Source organism: Paramormyrops kingsleyae, chromosome 6 (assembly GCF_048594095.1).
Source record: "Paramormyrops kingsleyae isolate MSU_618 chromosome 6, PKINGS_0.4, whole genome shotgun sequence".
Classification (NCBI taxonomy): Eukaryota; Metazoa; Chordata; class Actinopteri; order Osteoglossiformes; family Mormyridae; genus Paramormyrops; species Paramormyrops kingsleyae.
In genome coordinates, this window is record NC_132802.1 from 30,097,367 (window position 1) to 30,120,403 (window position 23,037).

The 23,037-nt window shown below is 44.2% G+C and overlaps 1 protein-coding gene across 3 annotated transcripts in view; it reads right to left on the minus strand.

The window, feature by feature from the left end:
• Positions 1–1,928: 1,928 nt before the first annotated feature.
• LOC111844734 (dedicator of cytokinesis protein 3-like) overlaps positions 1,929–23,037 on the minus strand; it is a 67,536-nt gene continuing 46,427 nt past the window's right edge. For all 3 annotated transcript variants that reach the window (XM_072713015.1, XM_072713017.1, XM_072713016.1), the window contains 32 exons: positions 22,549–22,630; positions 22,066–22,236; positions 20,597–20,789; positions 20,283–20,410; positions 19,912–20,058; positions 19,088–19,186; positions 17,784–17,878; positions 17,308–17,383; positions 16,893–16,993; positions 15,363–15,421; positions 13,548–13,696; positions 13,343–13,428; positions 13,031–13,057; positions 12,805–12,900; positions 12,602–12,662; positions 12,179–12,272; positions 11,577–11,725; positions 10,334–10,420; positions 9,919–10,023; positions 9,660–9,801; positions 9,393–9,559; positions 9,039–9,125; positions 8,481–8,660; positions 7,215–7,298; positions 6,925–7,041; positions 6,599–6,702; positions 6,109–6,244; positions 5,467–5,548; positions 4,622–4,737; positions 4,386–4,470; positions 4,028–4,110; positions 1,929–3,913 (listed from right to left, as the gene is read on the minus strand). In XM_072713015.1, coding sequence (XP_072569116.1) covers positions 3,437–3,913; positions 4,028–4,110; positions 4,386–4,470; positions 4,622–4,737; positions 5,467–5,548; positions 6,109–6,244; positions 6,599–6,702; positions 6,925–7,041; positions 7,215–7,298; positions 8,481–8,660; positions 9,039–9,125; positions 9,393–9,559; positions 9,660–9,801; positions 9,919–10,023; positions 10,334–10,420; positions 11,577–11,725; positions 12,179–12,272; positions 12,602–12,662; positions 12,805–12,900; positions 13,031–13,057; positions 13,343–13,428; positions 13,548–13,696; positions 15,363–15,421; positions 16,893–16,993; positions 17,308–17,383; positions 17,784–17,878; positions 19,088–19,186; positions 19,912–20,058; positions 20,283–20,410; positions 20,597–20,789; positions 22,066–22,236; positions 22,549–22,630 — 3,865 coding nt within the window. In that variant the 3' untranslated portion in view covers positions 1,929–3,436. The remainder of the gene's footprint in view (positions 3,914–4,027; positions 4,111–4,385; positions 4,471–4,621; positions 4,738–5,466; positions 5,549–6,108; positions 6,245–6,598; positions 6,703–6,924; positions 7,042–7,214; positions 7,299–8,480; positions 8,661–9,038; positions 9,126–9,392; positions 9,560–9,659; positions 9,802–9,918; positions 10,024–10,333; positions 10,421–11,576; positions 11,726–12,178; positions 12,273–12,601; positions 12,663–12,804; positions 12,901–13,030; positions 13,058–13,342; positions 13,429–13,547; positions 13,697–15,362; positions 15,422–16,892; positions 16,994–17,307; positions 17,384–17,783; positions 17,879–19,087; positions 19,187–19,911; positions 20,059–20,282; positions 20,411–20,596; positions 20,790–22,065; positions 22,237–22,548; positions 22,631–23,037) is intronic.

Sequence of the window (23,037 nt, forward strand, 5' to 3'; positions counted from 1 at the left end):
GTTCTGCAATGTAATATTGCAAAGAACTTGAGAATTTCATCATTTGCGGTACATAATATCATCAGAAGATTCAGAGAATCTGGAGAAATCTCTGTACGCAACAGCCAAGGCCTGATGGGAATGGGCAAGTGGAACAGTGCCAAAAACATCACTGCATGAGCTCGGGAACACTGCCAAAAATTGTTTGTCACTGCATCCACAAATGGAAGAAACCTACCATGCAAAGAAGAAACCATATCTAAACATGATCAAGAAATGCTGTTGACTTCTCTGGGTCCGAGCTCATTTAAGATGGACTGAGGCAAATTGGAAAACTGTCCTATGGTCTGATGAATCAAAATTTCTAATTCTTTTTGGAAATCATGGACACCGCATCCACCAGGGTAAAGAGGAAAGGGACCATCCAGCTTATCAGCGGACAATTCAAAATTGCACATCTGGGAAGACACCATTAAGGTTGAACGATATATACAGGTTTTGGAGCAACGTATGCTGCCATCCAGATGATATCTTTGAGAGAAGGCCCTGTGTATTTCAGCAAGACAATGCCAAACTGTATTCTGTGTGTATTACAATAGCATGGCTCTATATTAGAGTCTGGGTGCTAGACTGGCCTGCCTGCAGTCCAGACCTGTCACCCACTGAAAACATTTGCAGCATCATGAAAATGAAAAATACGACAAAGGAGACCCCGAACTGTTGTGTAGCTGAAATCCTATATCAGGAAAGAACGGGACAGCATTTCACTTTCAAAACTCTAGCAGCTGGTCTGCTCAGCTCCCAAACGTTTACAGAATGCTGTTAAAAGAAGAGGTGATGCAACACAGCGGTAAACATGCCCTTGTCCAAACTTTTTTGAAATGTATTGCTGCCATCAAATTCAAATTAAGCATATTTGTCATGAAACAATACACTTTCTCAATTTCAACAGTTGATGTGTTGTTTGCTTGTTCTATTTTAAGTTAAATATGGGCTATTGTGATTTGTAAATCATTGTTTAATTTATATTTTACACAACGTCCCAACTTCTTTGGAAACAGGGTTATGCAGCAAGCATGTAATATCCTTAAAGTAACAGAGAAATTAGTCATTCCAATCAACTGGAAAAATGTTTGCAAGAATTTTGGTACAAATATATTATGCATACTGTGACTTTAGCTATTTCAGAAGCTCCAGTACAGTGAAAGAGTGAAATATTTTTCTCCTACAGAAGAAAGGAGACATAATTTTAATGTGGTAATATACTCAATGTGCATGGTCTGAACATCCCAAAGAGAGTGCAGATGAGAGACTAAGCTACAGTCGTGAGCCATAAAAGCATGAATGTGTGAGCAGTTTCATTAATTTATTCATGCGTTCATCCTGAATAGTATATGCTGTACCCAGCATTTAACAGAAAATATGACCTTAAAGATTAGAAAAAAACGTGATTCTAAGGTGAAAAATCTCATTAGAGCACCCAGGATGGTATGCAGACAATATACAGCTAATATCCATCCATCTTCTAACCAGCTGTCCAGGTCTGGGTTACCTGGAGCCATTCCCAGGGTAGATAATGTCCATCACAGGGCACATACACACGTCATTGATGATTTATAGACATCAACTTGTCTTTGGACTGCAGAAGGAGGCCAGAGTGCCCAGATGAAACCTGCACCACCCAGGGGCAGCTTGCAAACACACCCACCCAGAGCTGAGGCTGGAATTGAATCCCCGTCCCTAGAGATGTGAGCCTTCTTGCCACCCACAGTTAATATTCAGTTTTAAAAAAAGTATGCCTAACTTATCAGGTTTACTTGCAAATTTGTCTCTGGGCAAAAACAGTATTTTGCATTTCAGTTCATGTTTCACGGACCATAATTTTATAATCAGGGCTGCACAATATACAGACTTTTGAAAACCACAGAAAAAAATCAGACAGAGCAGACTCAATAAAACATATTCTTTAATGTTTTGTATCATTATTAGTCCACATTGCAATGGTTTAGCAAGTAAGAAAAATGTGTGAATTTCACAACTAAATCCACATCTCAGTTTATTCATGCTGTAACAACGTATACAACATAGTGCTGTCATGATTGTGCAAAGCTTTTTTGTTTAAACTCTACTTGGCTTGCAGGTAAAACTGTCTTTAACACAAATCACAGTAATTACTTAGCCTTTAGAAGAGTCACATTTTATTTTTTATTTATGTATATCATATATATAAAATACAATTATCATAAAGTACAAGGCAGACAATCACAATCTATACATGGTTTGCTTGTTATACGTTTTATAAATAAAAGAATCTCAGAGATATTATTTACAAAAGTAAAGCCACGCGAGATGATCATTATTACACACCCTGTGTCAGGTTTTTTCCACAATGTGCCAGATTTACTACTCTTTCGATTACACCCATTAGCCAAAAATATATTGGAAAAAAGCAGTAATGAAAATAATGACCGAATCTCCAAAGACACAAAACATCTCTGCATATATAATATTTACTGTACATACAAATATCTTATATGCGCACAAAGAAAATGCCTTTATGAAAAAACAGAAATAAGGTTGAATCATTACAATATTTAAGAGGCTTAGGAGTACACCTAAACGAGTTATAGCATGACAGACATTTCTAAACATTCTTCTGTTGATTTGTTTAGAAATAAAGGAGGCATGTAAAGACAGGTAGAAAACGAATGTTGAGATTTTGTTGTTAGTATTGGGGTTGTGGTTAAACAGATAACTTACTATAGGGCCAAAAATGCTGCTTTTGGGGATCTCTGACCACTGAATAGCATCCAGTTGATTATTTCATTGGATGGTCATACATTTCTCTGCCTGACGTATGATACGTAGCATCTGTGGACACCAAACCGTACAGTTGGAAACTGCACCCAGGTGAGTATTACGCCCTAAACGCTCTGCCCGCTGAGCAGTGGCCGATTAACTACAAGCGAACTGAAGTGGTGTGAAAGCAGAAATTAAGATTAGGCTTAGAGGGAAAAGTGCAGAGAAAACTGATTTCAGGAAAACATGGGGATGCCATTTTGGAATCATTGTTTTGTTTTCGTTTTTGCAGAATAGCAAAAATGCTGGAATGTTAATGACAGAAAAAATCAGATATCTCCAGGCTCCAGCTCTTCTCCTACCTCTCTGTTCTGCTCCTCAGCACCATCTACATTCCCATATCCTGTCCACCATGACACCCCCGTCACACCTCCTGGCTGCTGCAGACATCCTCACATTTTCCTAATCTACTCTCCCTCCCACTCTCCCACGAAGCCCCGCCCACAAACCCCATAGCCGTCTGTGTCCCCCAAAGCCCCGCCCACAAACCCCATAGCCGTCTGTGTCCCCCAAAGCCCCGCCCACAAACCCCATACCCGTCTCGGTCTCCCCCAAAGCCCTGCCCACAAACCCCATAGCCTCTGTGTCTCCCAAGGGGCTAGGGGATCTTGTGTTGCAGGGGTGCTGGCAGAAGCATTGGCTGCTGCCGAAAGCCTTCTTCAGGGCGACAGACCTCCCTAAAGTAGGGCTTGGATGTAAGCGTGGGATGATGCCCATGGCATAGATGGGCATTATTCTGGTAATAGAGATGATCCTGTGGGGGGCCGGAGTTGACGCCCCCAGGGGCTGAGTGACTGCGGCACGGTAAGGGCTTGGCAGAGTGGATGTCGTCGGGTTCAGAGGAGCTGTAATGGACGTACAGGTAGGGTGCCCCCGTGACCTCGTCTGGAGTCCAGGCCTGACTGGGAATGGACTCTAAGGTGTCCGTTCGACCCGGTGGCTCTGACGGCGGGGCACACTGGCTCTCGCTCAGGGAGGACACGCCGCTGCTGGCACTGCCCGACAGGGTAGAGTTGCTGCCATCCAGGCCAGAGTGGAGGATTGTGGGCGAGGCAGGGATGGGATGCAGAGGAGACTGCAGATCGAGACAAAGTCAAGTTCACCCACTGTCACTGATGGGGCGAGCACTGCTGGAACGGCCAGCCGGTCAGGTGACAGTGTACAGGTGTAAGACACAGGCGAATGATACCTTTCTCAGTGACCGTGCAGGGAAGACAGGATGGCCGTCACTCATATGAGGCTGGGCGGGATCAAAGTGCGTCAGGAAGAGTCCTAAATGGCAAACAAAGCATGTAAACATACATGGGATGGACACTTCTGGATAATTTACAATAAGCTGGTTCACATCATTGGGGAGAAAATTAAGGAGACACAATTTTGGACAGTCAGAGAATGTCCCTAGCAACAACAGCATTAGAGGGCAAGGTGTAGGGGAATCACAGTAAATCAGTCTTCTTCAATGTTGTGTAATGCTTTAATTCTGCACATGGAAACAAAAGAGAAAAAAAACAAATGACAAAGGTGGGCTTCATAAAGAATATATATACCTCTTTCCGCCAGTGAGAGGTTCGGATCACTGCATGGCTTACATGGACCACTCTGGTGGCATAGCGAGCGCTGGAAACTGTTGGGCTGCAAATACAGGAAGATGTGATGTGCAGTGGAACATAACACCAGCTGGTCACTGCGAGATGACAGGAACAGCGTCTACCTGTTTGTTCCCAGCCTGTGCCCAGTTTTTTCTCAGTGCCACCAGGTTACGAGGCTGCTGTAATATGCTTACCTGCTCGCTCTCAAATGCACTGGGGTACATGGTGCTACTGGGCCTTTCCTGATGTCGGGGCAGCAGTGTCATCAACTCCCGATTATTCCTGTGCTTATCTGGCATGGAGGGGGACCCTGTCACCGAGCACAGCATAGGACAGAGCAGGATAATGTATGTAAGCCACGAAACCCAGAACACGCACACACATCCTTTCCCATTTCATACTCATATCTTCATGTTTATTTAAAATTCATCTTTTCTTTCCACTCATGAATTTCCTGCATGTCCAGTAGAATCTGCAGTTCAAGGTGGCCTTAGGCAGGCAGGCAGACGCATGATCGTACTGCATGCAGTGACAGGGAAGAGCCCCATTGTTATGGTTACCCTCAGCCACAAGAGGGCAACCTCACCCACTTCTACTTTGAAGTCCCCATGGGAGGAGAGCAGAGAAAAGGCAAATTCCTATTTCCAATTAAAAGCGGGGCACACCCACTAATCAAACCACAGTACTGTCTAGAAGTATCTCTCAGAGGACCCAGTCTGTGCCACTACTTTACATAAACGCTGTAAAGAACCTTCCAAAGATGGCACCCTCGTGTGCTGTCTGCTTCTGTGTTTTCTGCCTGCACTCTTAATGCCCATTTCCCGTTCTTGGCTTCTTGTCTCCAGCTGGGTACTTTGTACCGCCCTCCTGCCTTACTCTGCTCAGAGTGTTGAAGGCCAAGGTCTCACGTCCTCTGCCGCAGGTCTAATAAGGGCTATCTCTCGTCAGCAGTCCTGGCTGCCTTCCAGCGCCCTGAGGCTCAGCGATGTAGATCGGCAGTCACTGTGGGCAGGATCCCGTCTCCTCATTTCACACTTACCTCTTCCACTAGAGTGAGCAGAGTTGATTATCTGTGAGGGCGCAGAGTGCGTGGAACTTAAGCTGGAGGAGGAGGGGCTTGGCTGAAGGGCAGGCAGGGAAACAAAAAAGCAAAAGACAAACATTAACAGAGCCTACAAATGCTTTACCCAAAGAATTGTATAATATTCACTTCACCAATGAACATACACAAACAAGAATTTTATAACGTTCATAAACGTTCATGACTTCATTTCAGATATGACTCTTTCAGTGAATTCAAGCTTCAGTGAAATTCTGCAGAACCTGTGCTTCCCAGGAACCCAAGGTGTGATTTTAACTTCCAGTGCCACTGTATTCCCAGTGAATGGTTATAATATTATATGCACTGGACAAGATACCAACTGAAATGTATGTAACCAAGGACATAGGAGAGAGATTTATATTAATAATTTATATGCAAAGTTTTTTGGGGAAATGAATGAATCCAAATTAAATTTTGGGGGATGCATGTCCCCCCCCCTCGGGTTCCTACAGCCGTTTATGTAACTGACAGAAGTCATGGAAGAGCGATGAGATTACAGCCTAGCGAGGGACCCTAATACAGCTGTTATTAAAGGCAGTCAGCTGGCATGGGTTTGGGTCAGGTGTCGAAGGGACACACCTGCATGCGGATAAAGTCATCGCTGTGCTCGCCTGTCAGGCTGTCTGTCACGATGGCCAGGTTCCCCATCTCGGTGGAACTGTGAGAAGACAGGGAAGACGACGACTGGCGGAAGGAGCCCAGCAAGTTCATGTGTCTGCAGGGCGAGAAACACAGGAAGCAAAATGGTCAGCAAGGGACCCCAAGTTCGGCATCCGGCAGGACACATCATACACATCACGGGCATAAAATTAGCAAGCCTCCTAACATCAGACATGCTTTTCCTTTTTCAGCTTATTTACATTTTATTCCGTTAGGGAGCAGGACACAAAATATAATTTTAGATGCATGATAAATGTTCCCTGCTTTCTGCTAAATACCATTAAACAGAGGTCACATGTGTGAAAATGTGAGGTCAAATGATATTAGTGTGTCAAAGCGTGAAGGAAAGCTATTGACTGACCCATGCAAGCTTGTACACGGACGACTGTGCGCCGTGTGTGAGGCTTACCCATGCGCGTGCATCAGTCTCATGCTCTCAGGGTTTGTTGCAAGGCCTCGGGGGGAGCTGAATCTGGAGCATGTGGGGCTCAGCTTTTCCAGGCCTGGCACCCCCTGTAGGCAGACAGAAATACATGCTTTAGTACCCCCTAGCCCTAGAACCGGAAGAAAATACAAAAACTATTTGTAGGAACTGTTTGGGAACTAAAAAGAACATTAAATGGTTTTGGTTTATGACACAACAGAAGCACATGATTATGAGAAGGACACAGATCAATAAAATCATTAGATCAAATGAGTGATTAAACATAGACAAGTGCCAGCCAGCGAACTGACCCGACAAAAGCCACTCCTCATCATGTAGAACTGATCAACCAGCTTCTTATGCAGGGGTCGCATATCTGGCTGCACCAGTCTCTCATGCACTGCCAGCCCAGCTCCCAGGATGTGCACCTGGATATCGGCACCATAGAAAAGCATTCAGCCCCGGGCTGACAGGCTTCACCAGGCAAACACATGGCTTGTTTCCTCAGTACTTCAATAAGTGCGTACTGCGGTCTAAGAGAAGGTGCTAGTCATCAGATCTGTTTATATGCATCACTGTCAGCCAGAGATTGCGGCCTCACCTGTTCCTGCATGGCAGCTCTGAGTTTGCTGATCCTCTCTACATCCTGCGGATGGTTCCCGATGTACTCCTCATCAAAGAAGGCCTGCACAAAGACCACACTCTATCAGCATAGCCAAGACCTCAGTCATCGATTCATTAAGGTGATAATGTAAAGAAAGATGTGACCTAGAACATAATCCAAAAAAATTATAGATATATTTGAGAGAGAAATATAATGATGAAGAGATTTTAAAGCCAACAATATTCAGGGTAATTAAATATCCATCCAATTTCTGAACCCAGTTCTCCCGGGGGGGTCCAGAGCCCATCCTGGAAGCTATGGGTACAAGGCAGGGAATAACCTAAGATGGGGCACCAACCCATCGCAGGGCACACACCCCATTCATACCTAGGGGCACTCATGTTTTTGAACTGTGCGGGAGAGGGAAGACCAGAGTACCCAGAGAAACCCCCAGTGACATGGGGAGAACATGCAAACTCCACACACATGGAGCCATGGTGGAGACTCAAATCTTGGTCCCAGAGGTGTGAGACGACAGTGCTCACTACTGCGCCATCATGCCGCCCCCAATAGAGTTTCATTTCCCCCCCCCATAATCTGTAACAGGCAGATTCTAGACTTTATCACTTTAGTTGATACGAGGGGTAACAAGTAAACTTTTTAAATAAACCTGTTTTGCTCAGTTTGGGTATTTATATACACGATTCAACTTAGTTTCAGCTCATTAAATTGGGACTTCTAGAATATATAGAATAACAAGATTTCAATACACAAGGAAAAAGAACACATTAATGTCTTTTATATAACCTGTGCCACTTGTGAAATGGCAACCACAATAGTGTTAGAAACACCTTGAAAATACTTTGATCTATCATTTAGAAATGCTTGCAAATTAAGTGCAAATATACTAGGATATCTATTTAACGAGGAAATAAATCATTTTCTGCAGTGACTTACCTATCAGTGGATATGGGGGAGCTTTATGTAAAATCAAGTGGAGCACAGCTACACACCAGATATCAGGTAGTACATGATGCACGATATTAAATTGACAGTAAAATGTCTGACACATTTACTTTCAAGTTCATTACAATCCATCCATGGTTTAATGTTTCGTAAAGAACCTCAAAATGTCTTATCATGTCATTTCTTAGAAACATTTCAAGATGAATGGGAGTGATTTAGAGATGACTGGCAGTGAGTTATAAGCATCTTTAGCTTCCATACAAGCTCTCCTAACGGCTTACAGATTCTGGCCCTCACCTCCTGGTATCTGGCCACGCCCCCGTTGACAGCAGCATCAATCACCCCATTGAGACACATGCTGAGCTGATTGACGTTGCCGTGTGGCTGCCGATGCTGGTACTGGCTGATCAGCATGCGGAGCTCCTGGTTCTTGTTCTCCACCACAGAAATAGCGTTCTCCACCGGGCTCACCTCCACCTGGGACACACAAGCAGCCCATCCAATCGTCACAGAGTAAATTTCTAAAATAAACCAGCTAAATATAGTTAATATACAGGTGTAATAACAATGCCATAAATGAAAGTAACACAAGTTATACCGTATCAAGATCCTGAATGGAAAAATAACAAAAGAAACAAAAAAAATATGTGATGTTAGTTATATGGTAACAGTACAGTACTAATGAGAAATAAATGTACAAGTGCTGTCAGAGTGAAGCAGCATCTGTTACATTCAAGATGTAGATCAAGCTTCCAGGCTTTAGAGCTCAACACAGCTGATGTTCAGCCAAGACACAGAGGCACCTGGGCCTAGGCGATAACAACAGCACATCTCACAGCAACCAATGCCACTCACTAGATCACGCTTTTCCACTTGGGCCCAACGTGAGATACTTGGGAGTGGATGAGAGAGGGTCAGAGTCGTCCGTTCAATCCAAAGGCTCTGAGGAAACGCAATAGAACCTGACTCAGTAAATCTAGATCTAGATAATGCCTCAAAAATCACCCAGGAAAGTTTACCTTCAGCCACCCAAGCCTTTCCAACATTGCAGTGATCAGATCATCATTACCAATACAACACATACAAATGATCATTTAGCTACCAATTGCATTCTGTCAATTTGTTATCTAGAAAAGGTAGAAGACTACAGTCAGCATTGTGCTTCAGTGGTAGCTTATGGCAGTAGACTCAACGACACCATGTGACTACCTTGATCTCGTTCTCTCTGTCTTTCATGCCCTTGTGGAAAGGACGATCAAAGCGAAAATGGCACACATTGTTGACACGGTAAAAGCTCTTGATGCGGTCTGATACACGGTGCATCTGAAGCACATCGACATTCTCTGGCACAGGAGTCACTGCGTAAATCTGGAGGTCTGGGAAGAACAGTGTCAAGGACAGAAGGTGGCACAATTGCACAGTTGTATGTAGACGCAACAGACACGGTTAACAGAAGAAATGGTTTAGTTAGGATACATTGACCATCAAACTGCAAAACAGAGTCATCTGGTTGACTAGGGTGTTGCATGGCGATTGCTTCTGGAAATTCTCCCAGCATCCTTTGCTGGAAGGCTTCAAGCCGCTCATAATCATGTCCCCGGCACACAAACTCCTTGTTCTGATTGGAAAATAGAAATGAAAAAGGCAACGTATTTGCGTTATTGTTTTGACCAGTGCGTTAGCTAATGAAGTAATTCTTGCATAATCTTGGGTAAAAGAGTTGGTTTTAACCTACCCTGAGGAAGAAAGGGAATTTCTTCCCATAAAAGCCCACTCTAAAGAACTCGGGTTCAAGGCGTGGCTGCTCCAGGATGTTGTCATAGTAAGTTGCTTCCAACTTCTGCCATGGGGACGACACACAACTTTTCATTAAGGCAGCAGCCCTGACTAATATGTCCACACTGCCAATAATACTCATATTTCTGAGATGAGAACAACATAGATTTTAAGTAGAGTTTGAGTTGTAAGGTATTTACGGAGGTCCAACCATCCATTTCCTTACCACCTCCCACTGTTGATGGTCATGGAAATATTTATAAAGTGAGCTATATAAATGAGTGTAGTGAGGCCCAATTAAGGTAAAATGCACCAGGGCTGCAACTGCAAGAATGATAGTTAAGTGAAAGTGTGAACGATGGGACCTCGCTCACCCTTATCCAGCTCAGGCTCTGGTAGTCATAGGTAGCCTCATACTGGGAGGCCAGCTCACGACACACTGGTATTCCGTATTCCCAGCTCTGCACACAAACACATAGGATTTTCTGTGGTTTACTGTCGGAATACACTGGTTTGTTACAGGCAAATGATGCAATGTTCTAAATTAAAATGTTGTCATACTTAACCAGCTTAAAAGGTTATCGAAAGCCTGTAACGAGCGTCAAACACAATTTTGAGACAGAAATTCATCTCCTCAAGCCGTGTTTTGCCCCAAAAAACTGTACGTTTACATTGCAACACAGACACATCTGCTTACCGCGTCGACAAAATATGCCGACAAAAAAAGGTCTTTGTTAAGGGACGTGTTTTCCTTTGGCATAAATTATATTAGCATTAGCGCATCTATATGAGAAGAGAGGGCAGGGGAAAATGCCCTGTGCTCCTGCTTGTTTAAGAATAGGGTTGATGGTGGTAGTATGTCAGTATGGAGCCGTTCTTGGTGTTGCAGCCACCGTCTAATAAACGAAGGTACGCGTTGCTCTAATGACCCGTCACCTGGCTGATTTATTTTCCTTTATGCTTCAGACAACAGCATCCATGGCACTGGAAAGGGTTTCTTTTTATGTCAACTGTTATCCAGCTTGTTTCCGAGGCCAGCTCCCGCGGCGCACTACAAAGAGGCCACGGCATTGCTAGTGTTTTTTGCACGAGCATTTCCCACCTTGCTCTGTGAAAATGGCACATAATGTAAGTAACCAGCATGCTAACAAATCTTAAACGACATAATTTTGTGCATCCAGTTTCCCATAGTAAGTCAGAGTAGAGCATATTTTGCTGCTTGAAATGCAGAGAGCTATCATACATAAGCTTCTTTCACACTCCACTGACCTCTCAATTGCCAAAGCTAGTCTCATAGCTTAGTGCTGAATCTCAAAATGCACAATATGGTTACTCGACATTGACGGCACTATGGGAGAGACAGTGCGTGAGGGTGTTGTTTTTATGCAGACTGTTGGTGTACTTCACTTTTCTGCCACAGGGGGCAGACAGGTTGCACGATACAGCTGCAGCAGAATCTGACTGAGACAGATACTGTAAATATTAGCCAAAAAAAAAAAAAAACCCCGAACAAGAGAACCAGGCCTGACACATGTATGTGTCCATGTGTAAATGTATTTCTGCATGTATGTTTACGTGTTGCATGTGCAAGGATGCGTCTGCATGGGCGTAATGTACCTTTCCTTTGTTGAAGTAGTGGATGATCTTGCGGCTCAGGGCCTCCTTTCGCTGCCACTCGCTCTGGGCCGGGTAGTGAAGGAATTCCCTGAGTGGGCGGGCTTCCCAGTGCAGTAGGTCCCAGTACAGGAGCAGTGTGAAGCCAGCCTCTGGAGACACATGCGCGGCCATCAGTGTGTGTGTCTATGTGTGAGTAGAGCTACAAAGATGTATGTAAAACACTGCTAATACAGACTGTCCCTGACTTACAACTGGGTTCCCTTCCGACCGACAGGTGATACCTCAGTATGGACATGTTGGAATAGGACAATTGCGTTGAATTTTAGTGTGAGAATGAGACTGGGAGGTGCGTGTGCAGCTGGGATGGTCAGACTGGCGTACAGTTCACCATTTTCCCGGCAGGTAAGATAGCGGCAGCTATCTACGCTATACAGCGTCCACTAGGTAGCGTAGCGCTGTCGGGCGAACGGCCACCCGAAGTTTATTTTTACATGCTGTACTTCAACAAAGGAACTTCAGTTGTATGTGCGAGTCTTGGTCAGTCGTACAGGTTGTGCGTCAGGGACAGTTGGTACCTGAGACGGCCGTTAGGCTGCACTCACCTGTGTAGCTCTCCGTTTTCAGGTGAGCATTACACAGTTTGTGGATGTAGCGAATATACAGCTCTTCTTTATTCATGTCAGACTTACCAAAGCTCTGGGGAAAGAGCAAGCATGACCACAGAGCAGAACAAAAAGCTCATCAACCTTTTTATCAACACTGCACAACGTTTGTTTACAAACAGCCGTTTTGTTGATATTACTATATGTCCTTATGTGGAGCGTTTATCGCAGTATGCAGACAACTCTGATATCTTCAGCTCTAGTGAACGAGCACATGGGTGCAAATGATTTTTAATTGTACTACTATTTTGTAGCAAGAGTCAAATATGTATTACAATTCTATTGGTAAATATACAGCTGAATACAAGGGTGAATTCTGAAGCTTTCAGTTAATAAGTCATTCTGGAATTTCATTCTGGATACCAGCAAGTTGATTGTGCAGCCCGATTTCTTGTTCTCCGCCTCGCCCGCTTTCAGGCAGTTCCTGGAAAGAGAGGACACGGATCTCACAGTACTCTCACCCTAGACGGCCCACTGGCTTCTATTCTGATTGAGAAACTGCATTTAATTCATTAGCGAGTGCGTTAATGTATATCGCGGTTTTTCTCATCAGTCACTGGACTTACTTGTAATCAAGCACACGCTCAGTCAGTCGCATGACAGATGTGACGAAAGAGATGCTGATCTGTCTCCAGGTCTCCTGCTCGATCCGCTCCAAAAGGCTGGTGAGACCGGAAGATCTCAGTTACCAGTAAGAACGTGGAACGAGACTAATGTGTAAATGAGCGGGTAGCGACCCTGGGCTTAGCGCTGGCATTGTTAAAGGCTAGACGGCAGAGAGGTTTGTCTTACCTGGGATACGGGCCAAAGAGTTGGGTTCTAGTCCCCCGCAGGAGGGAGAAAAAACAAGATGATTACCTTACGGCATAAAAACGTTGCCAGCACAGAGGTAAGAAGCATAGCACTTAGGCTTTTGCGGAGGGCAGAATTTGCACGGAAGAATGTGATAATTATGGAAATAATACTAAATCGAATGTACTAGAGTGTGACACTGCCTTGCTGATGATGCCAGTTTCATTCATTTGCATTTGAGTGACGGCTATCAGTCACAGAACTGAACGTATGAGCGTGTGAGTCTGAGGCCACATGGCTGCCAGCACTCACAGCAGGCCGATTAGCTTTCGGTGGCTCTCATCCCCCTTCCCCTCTGACACCAGGGTGTCCAGCTTGTCAGCCAGCTCCGCCTCCACCTGCACGGACACAGCAGCAGACGACATCACGGCACGGCCCAGCAGCAGGAGCTCCTGCCATGGCGGTACAGCAGTCAGAGAGAACAAGAGAGGCGGCAGGCAGGGGGGGGGGGGGTCACCTGTTTGAAGTTGCCATTCCTGCGCTGCTCCCAGTCTATCATGTCATGGAGGATGGGGATCATGATGTTCCTCACTTCATCTTGAGGAACCAATGTCACGCCCAAAAAAGCCCCGATAGTTCCGGGGATAAAGTGTATCTTGTCCTCACCTGGATGTCAAAACATGTACAACCAAAACTATATGATGACAATTGATGTGTAGCCTATATGACAGATATATTAAGACCAGGTTTGGATTGTCTCAGACTCAGGCTGTGGGATATATATCGATAAAATATTGTATTGTGATTATGAACATCCATATCGTCATCAGTTCTAATATCATGAGTACCGTGATATAGCCTAGATACTTGTTTTCTTGCATATTTGACAGTCAAAGTGTGCTTTTTACACAAATTTCATCAAGGTATCATACCTCTCACATGCACCATAACTATTAGTCAGCATAATGAGAAAAACTCTAAACCAGCTGTCATATTTTACTGTTTTCTATATATGAATTTTATATTATCATGATAAATACCAATATTGTGAAGATCTCTGAAAATACTGTGATATCATTTTGGGGCATATCACTCAGCTCTATCTCAGACTTGCATTAGTGGGGTTTTTAAGGGTCATTACAAATACAGTGGTACCTCAGAACTCAAACTTAATCTGTTCAGAACTCCGGATCGAATCCTAAAATGTTCGAGTTCTGATCGAATTTTCCCCATAAGAAATAATGGAAAACCAATTAATTGGTTCCCGGCCCCAAAAAATTACACCGAAATATGTTTTTTAGCATTTAAACACAGAATGAACCGGACAAATCAAGAAAAGCATATACTGTACTAAACACATCTAAGCAAATTTATCAAAACAGTAATTTTTAAAGTAAGAAAATAAATTTATCCAAACAATGTGTAAAGTTAAAAAAACTATGTCATGCCCCGATCTTCCGCTCCTTCCATGTGCCACGCCCCCTCGTTAACCGCGTGTGGAATCCCCGTGTGATCAGCTGTTTCTGGTTATTGTCACTAGTCCTCTGTATTTCGTCCGCATTTCAGTTTGTTTCCCCAGTCTGGTCATTGTATTGTCCATCTGCGTTTTGCCTGCCTTACCTGTAATTAAACCCCGTATTCCCCGATACCCTGACGTCTGCGCCTTTGTTTCCATTCCGTCCCCGCTCAGCACGACAGTATTATTATAATTAAATGTATTAATGGTTTATTATTAATATTAAAATAATGAATAAGAAATCTTTATTTTTAAATGTATTTTATTATATAATAATAATTACTGTTACTGTCTATCATTGTCTAAATGTATTTTTACTGTCTAAATATATGTATTCAGCTAGTGTAAGCAAGCACGATGCTATCATGGTGAATGCGAGGCTGAGACTGAAGCGTTACCCTTCGTTTCCACTGAGAGACGTGCCGCGTGACTCATTTCCCCGCGCGTACAAGTTATCTTAGGTCGGTGTTCACGGTTTGACTTCTGAGATTCAGATCAAGTTCTACGTAATTTTTTTTGGAACTGGTTGGTTCGACTTTTAAGAAATTCAAGCTATAATGAGTTTGAGAACTGAGGTACCACTGTATTAGTCTCGCATTGTTAAGATGGATCCTGACCCTGAGCCAGGATTCCCCAGTTTGAGTGTGAGTGGTTTGACCAATCATATTCAGGTCATATGACAGCGTCAGCATGAGGGTATTCAAAGGACTGCTCTATTACCTATATTACAGCTTTGACTGTTTTGAGTTTTAACGTAATTATTCTGTGATATATTTGATTTTCTGTGGCTCTGTGTGTGTTTGTTTAGAGTCTCACCAAGGTGCTGCCACATGTTATAAAGGTCATACGCCATTGTCACTCTCATGTCTCCATACCTGCCAAAACAGAACACCAGTCTCACACAGGTGGTCTTTACAGAGATGGCATCAAGCATGATCCGTGGTCTGGCAATGTGTCAAGATGAAGAGGAATCATTTTCCTGATCAAACTAATTTTTTAAGACCTCACACAGCAACCTTGCATCTACAGAAAAAAATAAACATCTCACTATTCTATTCAGGTGTGGACTTACAATAAGGCAATAAGGTTAGGCAGCCTCCCGGGCCCCGAAAACTAGGGGTCCCATGAAGACAGAATTTCCAGAAGTTACATTCATGGATATAACATAATATGATCATTTAAATTATAGTTACACGTCTGTTATTTACATTTTGAGCGATAGTCTTCAGGATAGACAAAGTTGCCCCCCCCCATCTCAGCTGTAATGGACTATTCCTACTTTGAGATCTCGTGCTACCTAGTTTTCTTTTACCACTGGACTCTAGCAGTAGGCTACCATTGTTTCACTGCCAAGTGAACTGGCACAAAGTAGCCTAACAGAAGAAGATAATGGTGTAAATATACAAGACTAACATTACATCTCCCGTGTCTTTGACACCACCCTGCTAGAGTGGTACACAAATTGTGACGACATGGAGAAAACACAATTAAAGGAGACATGCAAAAATTCAAGACTAACCTTAGCCTCGGGGGTAGAGTAAGGTATAGGCCAGGCCAGGATCCAGCACAGTTTGCAGATTTCCCTGTTCAAACACACCTGCTAAACCTAGTAATTAGCTGATTAAGATGTTTTTCAGCAGGGAAACCTGCAATCTGGCTCTCAGGACCGGAATTGGCGAGCCCTGCTATAGGCTATCCTAGGAACGGTAAAACTTCGTAAATTCGGCCGATCGATCTGCTGGTATGATACCCCCCCCCACCCCCCGTTCTGCAGGTTTTACCACTGACACCCGCACTTTGATTAGCAGATTATTGCTAATCAAATTATTATTATTATTATATTGCTAATCAGATTATTTTTAAATTCCTCTCGTTTCTCTTTCGACTCCTAAACATAGCTGAAATGGCCCACTTAGATGGCCCCCAACTCAAATCGGCCTAGGGCCCCCAGAGAAGTTAGCCCTTCCCTGATTGTATTCACACTGATTCCTCATCATCAGACAATTCCTGAGTTAGATGGGTTGCCCACTGTCACATGTTCAGCACGGTGCTCAAAAACACACATAAAGCACAAAGACCTCACACTACCATGTATTAAAGGTTTTTATGAAGTTAGTCATATTTCAGGCTTTTATTAGGTACATGCCCTTATCGTTTCTTATAACTATAGATTATTTCACCAAAACTATATTTTTTGCAGTTGTGCTACTACATGCACAGCTACTGTCACAATTTATAGATTCTAATTTTTAAATCTGGCTCCAAGATGCAAAGTGATTTCTTGGTGTCCAGACTGAAGCTCTGACCACAGTTGGCCATTCTGCTCTGAGCAGTAGGTGATCTTACTTGTCCAGCACTTTATTCCGCTTGGCTGGGCTGAAGGCCTCCAACTGAAGGCTTGGCTGGCTGATGTAGAGGACAGCCAAGCTAAAGTAGGAGCTCCACACCTGTCAGACCACAGTTACACACATAAGCTCATAACAACATGCTGCCGATTGCTGCAGGTAGCCTGCAGGAGCTGAAGAACGGGATCTTCCACTAAAGGCTGGTTGTTCTATCTGCATCAGGGTAAATACTTTAGACGCGAGCACAGTACTTTAACCTGTATTGCTCAATACAATTAGTAATTTATTGCGTTATCATTTATGAGTTTAAGACCCAGTATAGTTCAAACGTGGTCACATCTGCAGGGATCCACAGAGTGAAGCATAAATCCTGTGTGGGCACACAGCTAACTCAGGATTTCTGCCAAGTAACTCACCTTGAAATCAAAACTGGCCTCTGTGAAATTCTTACGCAATGCAAGCGATAGATGCTGGGTGGTTTTCAGGATGATGCTGTAGGAGAAAAACCGTTTTGTAAACGGGCTTCACAACCAGACAAATCCTTACAAAACAAACAAGACTATCCATCGGGACTCAAATCTGAACGATATTTCCACAGGCAACAAAATCATCTCTTTACTGTCTGATTTACTTCAATTATTTTGACCTTGAATATGAACACGGAGGGGGCACGCTGTTTCATCACTTATTAAAGCAACACAGACCTTTAATACTCTGGTTTTACTTGTTTCACATGCCTCTGTTCTGTAATTATAACATTAATAGAAGACAATTAATATTCTTGTTCATTTTGTTCATAAATATTCATTAGATGCATAGATATGAGGCATCATCACCCTGCCAGCACCGGCACCGAGCAGGCGGGAGTGCGAGACTGAGCCTGTGAACTTACTGGCTGGTCAGGAGCCGCAACACCACCCAGTCTCTCGGAAACACGCTCAGCTTCATCAGATTACGGAACATACAGAAGATTCTCAGCAGGAACTCCTGAGACAGAGATCGGCAGAGAGAGAGAGAGCGAGAGAGCGAGAGCGAGACCGATGGACAAAGAGATAGAGAGAAAGAGAGAGAGAGAGAGAGAGAAAGAGAGAACACAAACAACCCCAGCTTCAAGGTGATGCACAAGCTTTGGCTAAAACCACTACCGATGTATCCATACTCTCCTAATGTCACAATGCACTGCCATCGCATTGTGGTTGAATGCTTTATTCATTTCCATTCTTTCCATACACAAATGCCCAGCAGCAATAAAGAAAATGTACACTCCTAAAGAAAAACTGACATAACCCATAACTCGGCAGTTGTGTTCTACATTAAGTTGACCACTGCTGTTCAGAAACAAGCATCTGTCCTACAGAAGTGGCCTGGCCAAAAATCCACCTCCATCTACCACTATAAGATGATTATCCTCATAACCCAGCACTAGACAATGACTCTTTTCTGGTTCCATCCAAGTCAGACTGAACGTCCAGCACTTAATTAACTCATTTGTGTTTGAAACCCACCGGAACTCCCCGATTGAATGGTACTAAATTTATTCTTACAAGGAGTGAGACAGGTTTCTGTGATACAGCCTTCAGCTAAATAGCCATGAACTATGAAATTGTCTTGCTCTATTTAAAATGGTCACTGCTACTGGCCTTACTGGGTCTATATGGAATTATGTTACTTTTATCTGTGAATTGCCTATAGTAATAAGAACGTTTGTTTCCTTTCCCCTGCCTTAATCAGCCTGGCATACCCACACCGCAGGTGAACATAGCCAGTCCCCACCCCCCAACACTAACCTTGGCAGACACAGGGTCGCCGCTGTGGATCCACCCGCTGCTGCGCGCTGAGCTAACAAGAGGGCTGACCAAACACCCAGCGCGAGTGTCGCTAACTCCTGCTCATCCAACACTGACGCTCACAGTGTAATGTTAGCTTGCCTGTGGAGCTGGCCAGTCATGTGGGCAGGGAATCCCTGAAGCTTTGTCCTAAATCTACCCTGGGAGATTCTGCTTCCTCTCCTCAGTTGTGCTTCTTTCTCATCCACTTTGAAAACAATGTGACTCTAATTGCTGTTGTGTTTCTTTTTCACTCTGATGTTCTTGTTAAGTGTTTATAATCCATTAGTAATCATGTTCATTGAAACAGAGAAACTATTTTGGTAAGGGTGCTATAAAAATGAAATGATAAAGCTGAAGTCACTTTTACCTTGAGTTCATCCTGACTCTGGAAGCTGTCCAGCAAATGCTGGAAGTGAGCATCAGACATCTGACACAGGAGAGAAAGTAGGCAGGACACATACTCTCCCTGCCATTAAGGAAACAAAGCAAGCCAATCAAATCATACAGTTTTACAGAACAACCAATAGCAATTTTGCTGTAGGAAACTTAATTCACTGGCAAAAGCAGTTTAAACCAGTAAGTTATAAACCAGCAGCTCATTGCTGACATTTATCCTGACAGCTTGCTAGCTTGAAAATAAACAGGAGTTATATTGACACTGCAGTGACCATGCAATTTTATGTTTGCTTATTAAAATGATTTTTTTTCATGAAACAGCTAAATAATTGATATACTTGTTTGTGTGAACCTTGCAATCAAAATTAAGTGTAGTATTTTAGTTCCTATAAATGACTTTGGCTAGAATTAGAAGCAACAACAGCTTGCAAAAAACATTTAAAATTTAGCCTTTCATATTTATTTTGAAGTCTTGAAATATTCCTCAAGACTAGGCCAGGAGATACATGTCCCTCTGATCTGCCAGCTAGAATGGCTAAATCCCTTAGAAATACTAATTCACAAAGAATACTCGATCATCAAAGAACTCCAACGCACTTTGTTCTGATGTGCAACAAAATTAGTATAACAATGAGCAGAACCTTGTATATTCACTAGCACGAGATTAAAGGTGGGCGAGGAAAAATGGAGAACTCCGACTAAATGGAGAGGTCTTCGGGAACAGAGGGGAGTGTTTCCTACAGCAGAGGAACACATCTCTAATGGATGAAAAGGATCATGCTACCAGTGACTCACAGTAATCTCAGCCGTGCACTGCGGGCAGCGCTGCCCCCGGCAGACCTCCGGGGACTGCGACTTGCTCATGATGGCCTGCAGTGTCTGCAGAAGCACGTCCAGCAAGCTCTCCACCATCATCTCCACCTCCTCCTGCACCGAGGTTTCCTGTAAAGCAGGACAAGGCGTGGTGTTGGGGGAAAAAGGGAGAATCAGAAGGAGGGAGAGAGAGAGAGAGAGAGAGAGAACAGAAGGCAAAGAGCAGAGAAGTGGAACTGATAGAAAAAAATATGAATAAAATGTTGTGAATAAGAACTGCCATTTCTAGTGCCAGTATCTCTGATGCACTGACATATGCTGCCATGTTACATGCCGATCTGCGTGCCATTTACCAGGGAGCTGGCCTTGATTAAGGAGAATATGCTACTGAGGATGCCAGAGCAAATAAGCAGCTCTCTCTGCTGGCGGAGGTGAAGATGAATGTGGTGGAGGACCACAGGTAGCAAGACCCTCCGGGACTCTGGGAGAGAGGGAGAGAGAGAGAGAGAGAGAGAATGAAACAAAAAGGAGAGGCATGCAGACAAAGAAGGGAAGACAAAACAGGAGACCTCAATTCAAGAGAAAGTGTCACATTATCTTGCATGGACTGAGATATCAGCAGCAAGTGGAAGACAGGTCCAGATCTCCATTAAGCTGCCAGCTGTACCTGCAAAGGAGAAGAGCCTGCTGTCTACGGTGCCGGCGATTGACTGAAGCTTGACCACGTCCATGGACTGGCCCATGTGCACTGTGCTGGGCATGCTGCTCAAAGTGCCCCTCACAAGTTCAGCTGCCTCCTGGACCGTGAACACGGGCAGCAGCTCGTCGAACACAGCTGGCAAGGAGCTCAGCAGCGCCACCTGTGGCGGGGAAGCGAACAGCGGGAAACATTCAGCATTTTCCACAGCACAGGTTTCAAGACGCAGTCTGGAACTCTAAGTGACTTTTTGGATGCACAGACTGTGAGGAGACATTGCTTTGTAGAAGAGGACTGGAGAATAGCCAGATGAAAGAAAGAACAGACGTGTTGGCTTGGGTAGTTTCATTTAGAGCACGGCATGAGGAGGTCCTGTTTCTAAGTGACAGAGCTGAATAATAGGGAGCAGTCAAGCCCTGGGGCTGCTCACAGGCAATGGAGATACTAAGATGTCCAGGAGGCAGCTGGGGGCCCGGGGGATACAACAGTGGAGGACTAGCAGTGGGGCAGATGGAGAAATTGCCCAAAAATAACAGGGGTTTAAAGGATCGTCAAAAAGAAGAAACCAAACAAAATAAATGGAAAACATCTAAAAGCACAACCTGAATGGTGGAGACATGTAAAAACCCACAAGCACGCCCCTCCCTTACACAAGAAAAAAAATCTTATCTAAAGGGGGACTTTAAATCACAGCCAAGGTCAAAATTTAAATGCCCTTTAGTCCATGAAAGGGTGCACATTTCAAATTGACTGATACAGACAAATACAAATACAGGATTCCTGAAGTCATGGGCAGGAGAGTCACCCACCTTCCTCGGGTCCAGCACTCAGCAGCACCACAGAGGTGCCTTGGAAAAACGAACATTACGTTTTTGCTGATAGGAAAATCTACTCTCAAAGACATTTTGCCAGACCCCCTACGGGCTCCATAAGACTTCATAACACATACGTCTGGCAGAACACCAGACCTCTCCATCTCTCAAGTACATTAAGGAGAACTGGGAAAACAGAGAGGCAAATTCTAAAGATGTGACAGGTTGCGTTTTAATGACGCATCCAAAAATAAGCTAGCAAATATGGAGAAAACACTGGAGACTTGTTACGATTTAGAGAAGCTGCCCAACCTTTAGGCATTACCAAGTGCTGACCATCCCACATCTATATATGTATCTGATTGGCTCTTTGTCTGATACTGCATTCAGAACCATGTCTGTGGCCACACTTGGGCCTGGTTCTGTGTCTGTGGCCACACTTGGGCCTGGTTCTGTGTCTGTGGCCACACTTGGGCCTGGTTCTGTGTCTGTGCCCACACTTGGGCATGTATCTGTGTATGTGTCTGTGCCCACACTTGGGCCTGGTTCTGTGTCTGTGCCCACACTTGGGCATGTATCTGTGTATGTGTCTGTGCCCACACTTGAATGTGTTTGCTTCCATCTGACCTGGGTGAACACGAGAGGTTCTGAGCTGCGGCTGTCCAGGCTCAGCACAAAGCGGATGGAGTGGAACAGCTCCTGGATGCTGGCTCTGAACTGGTCCTCCTCCATGCCACAGGTGGCCTGGGAGTACAGGGTGCGGGACTGCACGATGAACTTAAACAGGTAATCCAGGGCCTGCAGCGGAGAGAGGGTTAGGACAGGCTCAGACAGGAACCTGCTGGCTCATGCAGGATGACCTTGATGAGCCAATTACCTTTATGCCATTTACATTCAGCGTCAATTCTAGAGTCCACGGATAAGTAGTAAAATGAGGCGTGAACTTTGGTTCGAAAAACAAAATACAGTGAAAATGACTAGTGACTAGTCTAACCCTCAGTCAACCACGTTCCCACAGATATGCTGTTAAAGCCTCTCCACCACTTTCTGCTGATGTGAAACACTATCAGGTGACTGTAGTTGTGTGGTACCACCGGCCCTTAAGCTCACCCTCATGGCCTCCTGAATATGATCCTGTCTGGTCAGCTCAGCTGAACGTTCCATGTACCATTTCAGACAGCGAATCAGCTCCCTGTAGACGTAATCACAGGAAAGAAACCATCCTGAGGGCAAACACAGAACCAAGTGACCTGCAGTGGGCCTTTCTGAAAGCAGTGTTTTATGTTAACAAACCTGACCACAATTTCAGAAAAGCAATCTTCACCACAATAAAATAGACCCAATACTTCCACCCCCATTATGGTCTCCCTTGCCTCGTTTCCACCAACATGAAGCTGGTGCCGGTGCTGGGCTGGTTCTCACTTGGTGCCTTTTGAGAACCAGCCTGCGTTTCCACCGGTTTCAAAAATAGAAGGGAACAGAAATGTTATGGAGTCAGAAGTGAAAGTAAAGTACCTTATTCCGCTAATAAGCTGGCAAGCTGTTTCACCGCTGGCACCACCGATATCAGACTATACCAGTTATGGATTGATTATTCCG